At 47.7% G+C, this 12,630-nt stretch overlaps 1 protein-coding gene and 1 long non-coding RNA gene across 5 annotated transcripts; one reads left to right on the top strand and one right to left on the bottom strand.

The window, feature by feature from the left end:
• The first annotated feature begins 567 nt into the window (after positions 1-567).
• On the top strand, positions 568-12,545 carry LOC124312075. 4 transcript variants are annotated; one of them, XM_046776534.1, is made up of 4 exons: positions 568-939; positions 2,693-2,698; positions 8,324-10,485; positions 12,045-12,545. In XM_046776534.1, exons 3-4 carry the CDS (start codon positions 8,331-8,333, stop codon positions 12,242-12,244), a joined length of 2,355 nt encoding a protein of 784 aa, XP_046632490.1. In that variant the 5' UTR covers positions 568-939; positions 2,693-2,698; positions 8,324-8,330; the 3' UTR covers positions 12,245-12,545. The 4 variants fall into 4 exon arrangements, with proteins under 4 accessions (XP_046632490.1, XP_046632488.1, XP_046632489.1 ...); XM_046776532.1 differs by lacking the exon at positions 2,693-2,698 and having other exon boundaries at positions 569-941; XM_046776533.1 differs by lacking the exons at positions 568-939; positions 2,693-2,698 and adding an exon at positions 5,917-7,573.
• LOC124312252 lies at positions 5,626-7,551 on the bottom strand. Its single transcript, XR_006910451.1, has 3 exons — positions 7,472-7,551; positions 7,339-7,398; positions 5,626-5,970 (listed from the first exon to the last, which is right to left on the bottom strand). It is a non-coding gene; the product is annotated as an uncharacterized LOC124312252 (long non-coding RNA).
• Positions 12,546-12,630: the final 85 nt, after the last annotated feature.

The raw sequence follows: 12,630 nt of genomic DNA, 5'->3' as shown, positions 1-12,630 counted from the left end.
TTAACAAATGCGAACCAGACAAATGTGAGAGTGGCTTTTTTCTACTACTACTCTGCCGAGGCTGCTGCTATGTAGAGATGGGCGCGGGAATGAAATAATTGGCGTCTCTCGGAGGGGGGAAAATATGTTCGACTTCCTTATTAAGGCAGATGAGGTATACAGTAGAGCTCGACATTTTATGTAACAGCCGCCGAGAGACAAGAAAGAAAAAAAGTCCTTAATTAGGAAAGAGGAGCAAGTGGCGGGCGGTGAATGAAAATTGACGGCAGCTTCCTGCACAGATGACGCACTACGGGATGCGGGTGATTCGCCGCAATAGATTATGATTATCGTGACGTCACACAAAAACCGTCGACCCCGAATAACCGCGTTGATACGCTCATCCGCTACATCGGCGTCAATCTCTCCAGCCAGTCACTTACACCATTTTATTCTCCCGTCGTCTGTTGTTGGGCAGCAAATGAAAGCGGAACTGGATGATGACATCATCTGGCCCTACTACTCCCTCCCGCCCGGCTGCTGCTGCTGCCGTACCGTTCCAGATCTTTTAGATCCAGTTGGTGTGGTGGGGGGAGGCGCTTTCTCGTGTCATACACAAGAGAGCCGAGACTGCTGTGTGCAGAGATTTTTCGTGCTGACTATAGTTGCGGGAGCACAGCGTTCACGCCAGTTCACTCGGTCGTGTTCAACAGAGCGGGACGACGCAGCCAATGCTCCAACTGACGACGACAAGTAACGACGGGCCGACTTTTTGATTTGTTTGACGTGCCCCAACTCCGACAAACTTTTTTCCCAGAAAGGAGAACAAAAGGGAGAAGAAGAAGAGAGACGGACAGATAAGTCACTAGTGCGTGCGTGCATGTTTGATCATCATCAAGACGTTATCATCCATCAACAGACAACTCGATTTCACGTCTCTCCTTTCTGCCTATAGTTCTACCGTAAGTCTTTTTTTCTTTTTGATTCAAAATTATTTCAAACTTCCGGTGTTGCTACTTTTTTGTTTTCCCCCCTGGACTGGTCAGTTCGTTTTTTTCCTTGCCCTGGGAAGACAAAACGTGGGAAGTCAACTAATCCAAACGTGGTGGAATACTACTCGATCCGCCTAGTGTGTTTCCCTTCCCTCTTCTCCCGAAAAAAAGGGCAGCATACAACAACAACGTGGATCCTCCCCCCACACGAACGAATTACACTTGTCGGGAGATTTTTCAGTTGTTTGTGTGACCGCAGTAGTAGCTAAAATAATCGTCTCTCTTCTCGAAAAAAAAAAGAATACATAGAGTATACCTGCTGATGGGCTGAAGGTGCTGGGCTGCGATGCTCGACTGACTATCGAGTTGAACGAATTCTCGGCTGCGTGACAGCCTTTCTCTCACACACACCGAGAAAAGAAGAAAGAAAAGAAAAAAACAACTCGACACACGTGTAAATTATAGAGTATCACACCATTTTTTAAATATAAGTTGGACACGACTGTTGTGCAGCAGACAATATATTCAAGTCTGATGACGATCATCATCGGGCGGTTTCGACAGACATTGCCATATTTCCATGCAAATGCACATGAGCTGAACTATTATTATCGGGTTGAGGAGATTATGAGAGCGCCGATCTATTTGTCCTACACTTGGACTACCACCGTTAGACTTATAAGGAGCTCTTTTGTTGTTGTTATTATTACAGTTTTCTTGCATATATGCATATATGTGGGCTGCTGCTGCTGACCCGGCGCTTTTTTTTCTTTCTTCGGCCAGCTGGGCACAGACGTGAAAGTCGATCATTGTCCAGCTGAACGCTAAAGAAGAAGAAGAAAAAAAAACAACTCTCTCTCTCTCTCCGTCTCAATCTCATCTGTGGTGGAAATTGGCTCCACGTTTTTCGTTTCGATCACTCCCCATCGTTAGATGTTGACGTAATGGTGCATATAGGATAGAAATAATGGCCCAAAACGACTCCTCCTTCTTCTTGCCCTCTCTCACTCTCTCGTGATCTTTAATCGCTCTTTCTCACAGGCCCAAGGTCCGAGCCCCAGATTTTTCTTTTCTCATTTTTTTTCCCCCATTCTGATGATTTCGATTCGCCTTTGTTGTCGGTTGATTTTGTTTTTTTCTTGCTGCCCAGCCAAAAAAAGACAGCAGCGGCCACCACCACAGCTTTCTACATTTTTGTGGGTGTGTTGTTGTTGCAGAGGACCAAAAGTATACAAGTCCATAAAGGTGGGCGAACAACAACAAAACAAAAAATTGACAAGAGAAAGGGGCGCTGGCTTCTCCCCTTTTTGGATCGGATTGGATCAAACACACATGCTATGCTATGCTACACATATTTAGACTATGGAATCGGGTAGAGACGAGAAAAGTGGTGCTGGCCTTTACCACTATCCGTGTGCTGAATCGCTGCCAGCAATTTTCGAGGGTGTGATGGAAACACAAGAGCGACATGTCCACATTGTCCAGCCAAAAGAAACATTTCTCGCCATACAGAAAAAAACAGCGAGTCCCTCAAGAGGTGCCCAGTCTTTTTTTGTCAATTGAGAGCAAAGTTGTCCACTTAAAATGGAGGGGAGACAACAAAAAATAAAAAGGAATTTTTTCACAAGTGGAAAAAGGAGCTATAGGGGTTCTGTTTTCAATCATTATCTTATCGTTATTATTATCTTTGCAAGTGAACTGTGCAGTGTGGGTAGGAAGGGCGGCCTGTGGTGTCGCTTTTCTTGACAATTTCTTCTTCTCCTTTCCATGGAGGAATGCCAAAAAGTTCTAAATACTAACGACTGGAAATTATCGAGGGGGTGATGGGGAGGTAACGCAGCAGCAGCTGCAGGAAGTTCCAGCGATGTTGAACTAATTAGGACACTGATGTGTATGTGTAGGACACGTTGGTAGAAGGAAGGTAATATTTGATCGCAGAGGGGACCCCGCCAAGCGACGAAATTACACGTTAGCTATAGTCAGTGGCTGGTTGTTGTTGCGCAGCCCAGGAGCAGTTGCACGAAGGCAACCCGCCGACGAGGTCACGACCGAATAACGCAGCTATATATGCGCCCCCAAATGAAATCGTCATTGCCGTCAGATGCAAGTGCCAACTAATCACCATCATCTGAGCGTCGCTAATCTTGGGCAATTCTCAAAGTCATTGCGGCCCTAAATTGGGTCGCCGCTTTAAAATAAAAATAAATTTTTTGAAGTTGGAAATTGTAAGTAAGCCGCTGACACGGTGCATTGGCTGAACGGTGGGAAATGGGATGACAAAAGAACCGTTTCGGCCCCGTATCAATCGATCTGCTGCTGGCCGGGTCCAGCAGCAATCTCTAGTCGGCCTTTTTTCTTCCCCCCTCTAAATGTGGGCCTGAAATTTAAAAAAGTAAAAAGATACGGAAGAGTAAAGATGAGAGACAACTGCTGATCCGTATCGCAGCCAGCCAAAAGAAAAAAGGGAATAAAGAGTCTGCACATGACAGAGCGACAATAACGAGCGGAAATGTGGGCTCTCAGCACTTTAGAAATAATAAAGCCACTGCTGGCCACACTGGGCTCTGGATGTTTTCTTTATCTTCCACGACCAGGGGATGGGCCGATATAATACGACGTGATATCGCGCAGCCACCAAACGTACAAACAAGCGGAACAAAAAAAAGGCCCCGAAAAGCTCAAAGAAAAATAGACAATAGCCCCCCCGTATAAATATTGGAAATGTGAGAGATCTTTTACTTCTTTTCTATTATCCTCTGCCATTTTTGGGATTGTGCTCCTTCTCTTCCTGTGCTGAACAAATCAGTGTCCAACATTTAGTCCTATGGGCTTCTCGCCACGTCTATATCTATCTGCAGTTTAATTCCATCTAGACAGGCAGCCTTTTTCTTTTTTTTTATTGTATTATAACACCGCCATTGATGGGGGCCGGGTTTTTATTGTTCGCCATTAACCCTCATCTGACCTTTCCGCCGTTTTTGTGATCTGTGGAAAAGCAAAAGGAAATCTTTTTTTTAGTTTAGTTTATTCCTCTTCTTCTTCTTCTTCATTTCGATTGTTATTGTTGTTGTTCCCCCTCGAGATAGAGAGAGAGAACTGGGAGATATACAGAGTTTCAACATGGCCGGCAGTGATATTACGTGTTCACATGTATACAAGTACCTGGCTAGCGGGCATTATAATAGATTGTCGTTCTCCATCATTCTCCATCAAAGGCTTTTCAAACTAAACAAAGTCTAACGTGTAACTGTACGCACAGCAGATCTACCGGGTGTAACTCCTCCGCTCTCCTGACGGTCGGTGCGGATGGGGAAAAAAGAGCTTCTCATGCGCGGCAGTAGACGAGAATCATACGAGGCTAATAACAAATACGCAGTCAAATGATGATGGCCAGTTCTTGTTGCGCGGCGTCGCCTTGGATTACAAGAAAGTGAACTGGTGCTGCTGCTCAGCACAGCCGCCCATAGGGCTGAGCCAGCAGCAGCAGCAGCAGCTCCTATTTCTTATTTTTGGAAGGTTATTCCCTCCTTGGAGCAGACTCTTCTTCTTCTTTTTATTAAGAGACTAGGAGGTAGAGACGCGCGGCGAATGTCAAAAGAAACTTACAAGACCAGAAGGGAATATAATGAAGAAGAAGAAGAAAAAACAATCAGCGCCGACCAATCTGTTTGGCTGTGCGCATCCATCACTAATTAAAATCATCATACCAAGAAAATAAAGCAATAAGTATACTACGAGAGTTAAGAATATCATCAAGGGGCACAGGCACACATATGCGCCGGGTAGTCAAGGGACCTTTTTTTCACTTATTGGGGGGCCCCCCCTCTATTCATCCTAAATTAACAACCATATAGTAGAGGAAAGGAGAGCTCACATCATTCTCGGAGCTCAGCAGTCACACATCTTTAGAGAATTTTGTGTGCGATCGTTATCCGACGTTTTCTTCTTTTGTATACCTTCAAATTGAGATTATAACCGGAAATTTATTTTTTAAGTATGGACTAAGTTTTGAGAAAATTTTGATTTTCCTGCTGCTGTCTCTATCTCGTCTGATTTGCTTCGCTTTCCATCGTCGTCTTATTATCGAAGGCAGTCAGCCAGTCAAAAAGAGAACCCAAAACTATTTAGAGTCTCGGAGATTTCTTCATGCTGAGACTAAATACTTGTTCGGTGCTGTGCTGGATGCCACGTAGGTACTACATGGTGAGATGGCGGCCGGGTTATATTGCGGCGCTGGGCCCTGGCTGGACTGCGGGCGACAGACCACCGCATCGAGCGGCAAAAAGCTAATAGGGCGCCCTTTATAATATGGGGGGGGGGGAAAGAAAATAAGGAATAGTTTTAACTTTTTTTTCTTGGTCGAGGTTTTTTTTGAAGGATGGAATGTCCGGTTGTTTCTATTTTTTTTGTTGTGTGTGTCCCTTTCACTGTCGTGCCGGCCTCGTCCTCCACCGAAAACATTCGCCTTCAAAGTTCTCAAAAGTCCACGCCAATCGTCGCTTCTCAGAAAGTGAATGATTTACTCGCGTTCCCCTTCGTATTTTTTCCCCTCTGTTGTTGCTACAATTCCTTTTGATCAAAAAACGGGGTAAAGAAAAAGGGGGATCTATGACACATGTTTTTTGGTGGCCTTTTCTCATGATTTTTTGAAGAGTTTAATAAATAGGAAAGAAAAAAGAGCCGCAAAGGGGAGAAACGCATTGTAAACTGCTGAGCATATGTGGAGGGTTATATTTATATGAGATGGTGCGCACACCTGTGAAGTGCTGGGATTCATGGCGAGGGGTAGTGCGTATCGAAAAGGGGCCTATCAGCATCATCAATTGCCCAGTTGCTGCTTTTTTCTTTCATCTTGTTGCACCGGATGGCTCGATCGTTTCCCCCCAACACTCTTCTGCCAAGGAAAAGTTGAAGTGTGTCCGTCCGTCCTACCCAATTGTGGCCAATGTTGGACACACGGCGCAGAGATGGATGGATCTACTACCCCGGAAAAAGATATCTAAAGGGGGGAGGATGAAAAGGAAGAAATAAAAATAAAGGATTATTATATGCTGCTACATGGCATCTATACACTACACAGAGATTTACAAAGAAAAAACCAATGGAGGTGAGCTGCTGCTGCTGGCTGCACTTGTTTACCCCTCCGACGTATTTCTTTTGGGGGTCTGACCCGTGTGTGTGTGTCTGTGTGTATACAAGGGAAACACAAGAGAACAACACGACAGACACACAAAAGGGAGGACGGAGGGAAAAACTAGTGAAAAGAAATTGGTACCAGAAGAAGAAGGAGACTTTTTTCTTCTTCTTCTTCTTTTTCTCGAGACGTACACACATGATGGGTGTAGCGATGGGGGGTTATCTTTTCTACATTTATTCGTCCATGGACGACGTGTAGTCGAGCTATAGAGAGATATACATAAAACCGTGTACTGTGTTTTCTTTTTCTCTCTCTCTCTTCGTGGTTGTTGTTATTATTATTATTATTATTTCCAGTGGGGAGACGAGCGAACCTTTAGGGCAGGAAAACATTATAATAAGCCAAGTCTCTCCCCCCCAGAAAAAAAACATGGAAGAAAACCAAAGAGATGGACTGTGGGGTTGAACACATCATATAAGAGTATAAGTGCGGGGTAACTAACACACACACACATGGACCCTGATGATGGCAGTCTGTGCTGGTCTCTCCCAATTTCCTTGACAACCGCAACGAGAAAAAAGAAGAAAATCTGGGGCCTGAAAATGTAAGGGAAGTTTAGTTCAGGGAGGGGTCAAGTCAGCCCAGGCAAAAAAGGCAGAAAAAGAAAAAGAAGAAGGGATCGAATAAAGGAGGGACCCTAAAGAAAAAAGAAAAAAAAAGTTACGCGGGGCCAGCAGCAGCCCAGCAGTCACAGGTTACGAATAAATAGGAAAGAGAAAAAGAGCGAGAGACATAAACACAAACGTGCCTTATAGACTGCGGGGCCGTCTATAGAAAAAAAGAAAAAGAAATGAGCCAGGGAGTCCTTTAACGCTCCGGGGTTGTGGTGGGCTTGCGTTGCTTGTTAGTTAGTTAGTTGTTATAGACTGGCATGAGCGAGACCCAACAGCACAAGAAGAAGAAGAAGGGCATCAACAGCAGCAGCAGCCCAGGAGAAATGCACAACAAGAGAGAAGATAGAAAGAGGAGGAGGATGGAAAAAAAGGGGGAGGTTTCTTATCGTGTGGAGAGAGAGAGAAAGAGCAAAAAGCCCCGGCCCCCAGTGTATATGTGAGAGAGTTCAAAGGAATAGAAGAAGAAAAGCTGGCCGGCTTTGCTTTAGACACGAAAAACCCACAAGTCTACAAGCCAGGAGGTTCAGTATTCAGTTCGATTCGAGCGAGGCATGACCTTTGGACGTGTTGTGGTCGTGGGCTCCTAGTTTCAGTCATCTGTGAGGTGCTCCTGCTCCTACCATAAGAAGAAAAGAGATCTATCCTCTATATTTTAGTTTGATGAAGTGCATCGACGACACATTTCTTACCTCCGGTTGGGTTTCCAGGACAAGTGAGCAGCAGCGACGGCCATAAAACATTGGGACAAGGATCCGTAAAGGGGCGGCCGCGACAGCAGCAGCCACAATCAGGTGATGGACGAAACGTGCTAAAAGTCTGATATGCTGGTCGTCTCGATTGTGTCGTCGTCGTCGTCTCTTGCTCCTATCGTAAAAAGAAAAAATCGTGGACGACCTCCCCTTTCGCTCCTTAAGGCGCTTGTTCACTCATGTCGAAAATCTAACAAGGGCGCTAGAAAGAAAACGTGAAAACAGAGCTATAGGAGTCAGAGAGACAGAGAGAGAGGGAAGCTTTTTTTGAACAACAGCCGGGCAGTGCATTCGTGTGCAAGTGAGTGACGCGACATTGTCGATGAACAGTGGAGGCTGCTGCAGCTAGCCCATCTTCGTGAGACAGAAGCTCACTCGCACTTTGATCACGTCCATCCGCATTGTCTGAGCTGACTAGACAACTGACTAGAGTGGCATCTCCTCCTTCTTAAATAATAATAATAATAAGAGTAACCAGTTGGGTGGCCTCGTCGTCACTAAGATCCAAAGAGAAAGAAACGCCACATTTCGTGTCTCATTCTGTGTGTCCGGGTATGTCCTCTGCTCCGCTCGTTATTTGTTCTCCCTTCCAATCTCGACTCTTTTATTCTTTTCCAGCTAGAAGGGGGTATCGTTTTTCATTCCCGCGTTGAGCAACGTGAGCGCAATGTCGTGTTACAATTCCTCCCATTTCACGATACTTGAAACTTTTCCATTTCTTCTTTTCCCTGGAAAAAAGCTGTCGACTGACTTTTGCTTTTCTTTTGTTTCGTGTTGAATCGATAAAAACAGGACGGCCATGTCGCCGATCGTAGCCGAATCGGTGCCAGTCTCTTCCGAGCGCTGGGCCAGCATGCTCAAGCAGCCGTGCTTCAACTCTTCGCTGGCCTGTGACGACAACGACGACTCGCATTCAGCCGAGTCCAGTGAAGTCGACGATGACGACGTCGGATGCTGCACAGACGACGACGCCATGGTCCGCCACCATCACCGTGATTCCCCGTCGCCGGACCACCACCACCACCGCACCGTCTGGTCGTTTAGCGTCCTGAGGCACAAACTGCAGGGATTGCGTCACAACGCCCATCAGCTGACGACGGGCGGCAGCAGCAGCAGCAGCAGCAAGCGTCGCTCGCTCTCCTTCAGCAGCGGCTCGTCGTCGTCGAAATCGGGCGGATCGACCACGAAGAGAGGCGGGCGGGCGGGCCGGGCGGATGGGCACGAGAGTCGTGAGTCACGCGGTTTGGGCCGCATCCGGCGCTCCATTAGCGTCCACGACAAGAGTCGCTTCACCGTCTACTCCGGCGGCAGCGCCGGTAAATTCAACATGAAATTGAATTCGTCGCATTGCAGTTCCCGCGACGTGGGCGTCGGCGTGTCCAGTGACGACGAGGGCGACGACGACGACGACGACTGCGGTGGATTCACGTCCAATCGACTCACTTTCACCCGGGTGGGCAGTTTGCGCGGCAAATTGACCACGTCCGCACCGGCCGCCAAAAGCGTCGAGTGTCTCAAATCTTCTCTGCTGGCCACCAACTCCAAATCGGCGTCGCCAGCTGGTCCGGCCAAGAGCGACTCGGCTCCTGGCGGCGGATGGCGTCGCCAAATTCGTTCTGTCCTCATTCACGCCGCACCGTGGGAGAAACGACGCCGTCGACGCAGTGGCTCTAAACACGAACAACAAAGCCGCACGACGCCGCCGTCACCGCAGCTCAGTCCCAGGGTCCCACCATTGCCGCCTCGCCCCCCAAATCAACAACAACAACCGATTCCAACAACCAAAAAGGCGATTCGATCGGGTCTCTGGTTGGCGCACGCCAGTCACGTGACGACAACCCTGGCCAAAAAACTCGGCCTGTCGTCGTCGTCCTCGTCGGCGCCGGTTGACCCTTCGACAGGTGAGCGGAATAGGCGGAAGAGCAGCACCAACACCAACACCAACCACAACAACAACAACCGACTCAGCTCCAGCAAACATTTCGGCTCTTCCGACTCGGCGTTCCTCATCTCCCGTTGCCAGGACGACGGCGGCGGTGAAGGCGTCAGTCGATTGCCGGTGCCCATCCACTTCCGTCCTCCGCCACCTCCGGGCAGCAGCACGGGCGACGACGAAGAGGAAGAGGAGGCCGATCATCCGATTGAGGAGGATGAAGTGGATCTCGGTCAACGGGCTGCTGGCCACAACAACCAGGACGTGTTCCAGTCGCTCGAGCAGCATTTCCAGCAATTTCCCCTGCAGCCACGCACCAGGCGGGCCGTTAGTTTGCACGGCACCCAGGATTTGGCCAGCTTCCAGACCCAGTCGGCCAGCACGTTGCTCCGCCATCAGCGATTAAACAACAAGCCGGCGGTGGGATCCATTGCCGGTTCCAAAACGGCCAATCGAAAGGTTTCCCTAAGTCATGCCCTGTCCCAACCTTTGCTGACGGATCAGCGCTGCCACCACGAAGAGGAGGAGGAAGAAGAAGAAGATGCGGATGAAGAGGACGATGACACAGTTTTCTCGCCAGCTGGACAAGACCAGGTGGACGCCAAGGTGCAGGTACTGAAGGAGGTGGCGGCGGTGGCCAATAGGCCCATAACAGAGACGATGGGCGCCCTCCGCTTGCAGACGAGGCGCATCAGCACCAACCGGGCGGCTTCCGTGCCGGACGACTCGGACAACAAGGAAACGTCGTTTTCGTCTTCGTGCAGCTCGTCGTTGCAGCAGCCGGCCGAGCCGCTGTACTCGTCTACGGATGTGCCACTGCCGAAGCACATCCGCCCGTCGACCTACTCCATCTTCACCGTCACCTTTCAGAAAGGTGGGGCCGGCACCAAGTCCGGCAGCAGGAAAGGCCTGGGCTTCAGCATCGTCGGCGGCGAGGACTCGCCCAAAGGCAAACTGGGCATTTTCGTGAAAACGATTTATCCGGGCGGACAAGCAGCTGAGGAAGCCACTCTGAGAGAAGGTATGCGCGTTGCCCGACCGACCTTGTGTGTCTGACTATAATCACATTTCATTTCAATTCCATCCATCCATCCATCCATCCATCCATCCATCCATCCATCCATCCATCCATCCATCCATCCATCCATCCGTGCGACCCCTCCCTTTTATCAAAAGAATGTTCCACCTACACACAACAACACACATGGACTGGCTGCTCCTTACAGCTGCCACCAAAATGAGAATAACTCAAAGCCCGTCCGAGTCTTGAAAAGTAGTTTTTAGTTTTTCTTCTTCCTGAAAAAAGAACAAAAAAGATGTAAACTTATTATTCGTTCAGAGTAGTATCTCCACCGACATGTGAGGCTATCTGGAGGAGAAAGCTAGACCTTCTCCTACCCTGTTCCATCGTAAACGCCTCCCGACTCTTTATGACGTTTCTCCTTTATTTCTCTTTTTTGGAACGAGACGAAAAGCAGCCGAGGATGAGCCATCAAAAGAGTTCATAAGGTCGTTCACAGGCCCACGAAAACACACACACACGAAATGAAAGTTCTCTCCTTGTTGTGTTTTTTTTTTCTGACCGACAACTCACGCGGTCCGTCCGACGGATGGACGGCAGGGGATTATAAACGTTGTTACATAACCACGGCGAGAGAAACAACTTTTGGGCTCGTGTTTTTCAGAGGCTCGAACAAATATGCCACGCACGGAGGGTTGAAAGTGGCCAAGGATGCGACCCGCGTGATTCACCGCCCTTTAATATCATCACGAGATTTTTTTTTGTTTCTCTCCCCCGCTAGTTTAATTATCACGTGAACCATTTCCTTTTTACCCACCACCAAAAAAAGGAACAAAAGTTTGGGCCTTACCAAGAGCCGCAAAGCAAACACTGTCGTGGATTAAAAAACGCGGCCGAAAAAGTGTTGTAATATCTCATTGGAAAACCAGACAAAAAGAAGTCGGAGTTGGTAAAAGAGTTTGGGGCAATTGATCTTCTATAGACGCCGCCGCTATATCCACACACACCCAGGGGCCGCTCAGGGGGAAATTGCCGTTGCGGCCATCACACAGTTTTTCCTCTCTCTCTCTCTATAGTGCAGTTTAATCGTTTGCCGCCTCATGTTATAGGTGGGGATAAATCAAGGCGATGGAAATTACCCACAAATGGGGTTTAGACCATCAGAGTAGAGGGAGGCGAGGCTACTTAGATGCCGACTTGTGTTGAGTAGCAACAGGTGCACTTCGACTTCTTCTTCTTCTTCTGGCGCCGTCAGAAAAAAAGTTAATACAATTTCGCTTTTCAACAATAGAACTGGGCCCCAATTGGACTCCTCAGACGCCGTACAATAGAATGGGAACAGAAAAGAACAAGTGGACAATTCATTGTTACTAGACCCCAGTAGTATAAGGCTAGTGAAAACCCAGTGAACCCACCACTTATTACATGTACAACTCCGCAGAAAATAGGAGCTTACATGTACTTTTATGTTGGCCCCCAAGATGAAACAGTTCAATGACTGGCTGTAATCAAGAAATACTAACCTTTATTTTATTTTCTTCTTCTTTTGTCTTGCCCAGGTGATGAGATTATTGCCATAAATGGACGAAAAGTCGAGGGTTTGGTCCACGCCGAGGTGGTCTCCTTATTCCGCGAAGTCCGCCGAGGAGCCATCACCATCCAGCTGGGCCGAAAACTGCCCAAAGATCGGGACGGACTCTACATCACGGCCGATCAACTGACCCAATTAGTGGTCGTCCCCAATGGACAACCACAATAATACCAAGACACAGCAATCAAACCTAACGGGAGAAGGAAAAATCCCAGCAACTCTTTTTTATTTCAAAATTGCCATGGCCCCATTTTCTCTCCTTACACGTAGTGTGCGTTCCTCTTTTTTATTTTTTAAAAAAATGTTTGTGCGTGTTTGTGACTTACCAATAATCGATTCGGAGATCTCATCAAGTCGATCAGCAGAGGAAACTCACCAAATCCTCGAGCGATTCACGACTCTTTTTGTACAAAAGAAAAAAAAAATACCTTTACATTATAGACAACGTTAATAAATGGCTTACCAGACATTGTTGTTGCTCTTGTACTCGTTGAGAGGGACTCCGGCAGACCACCCGGAAATAGGAGAAAGGCAACAAAAATACTATGATGATA

The sequence above is a fragment of the Daphnia pulicaria genome, chromosome 8, assembly GCF_021234035.1.
Source record: "Daphnia pulicaria isolate SC F1-1A chromosome 8, SC_F0-13Bv2, whole genome shotgun sequence".
NCBI lineage: Eukaryota > Metazoa > Arthropoda > Branchiopoda > Diplostraca > Daphniidae > Daphnia > Daphnia pulicaria.
This window is presented reverse-complemented; position numbering and strand designations above follow the sequence as displayed.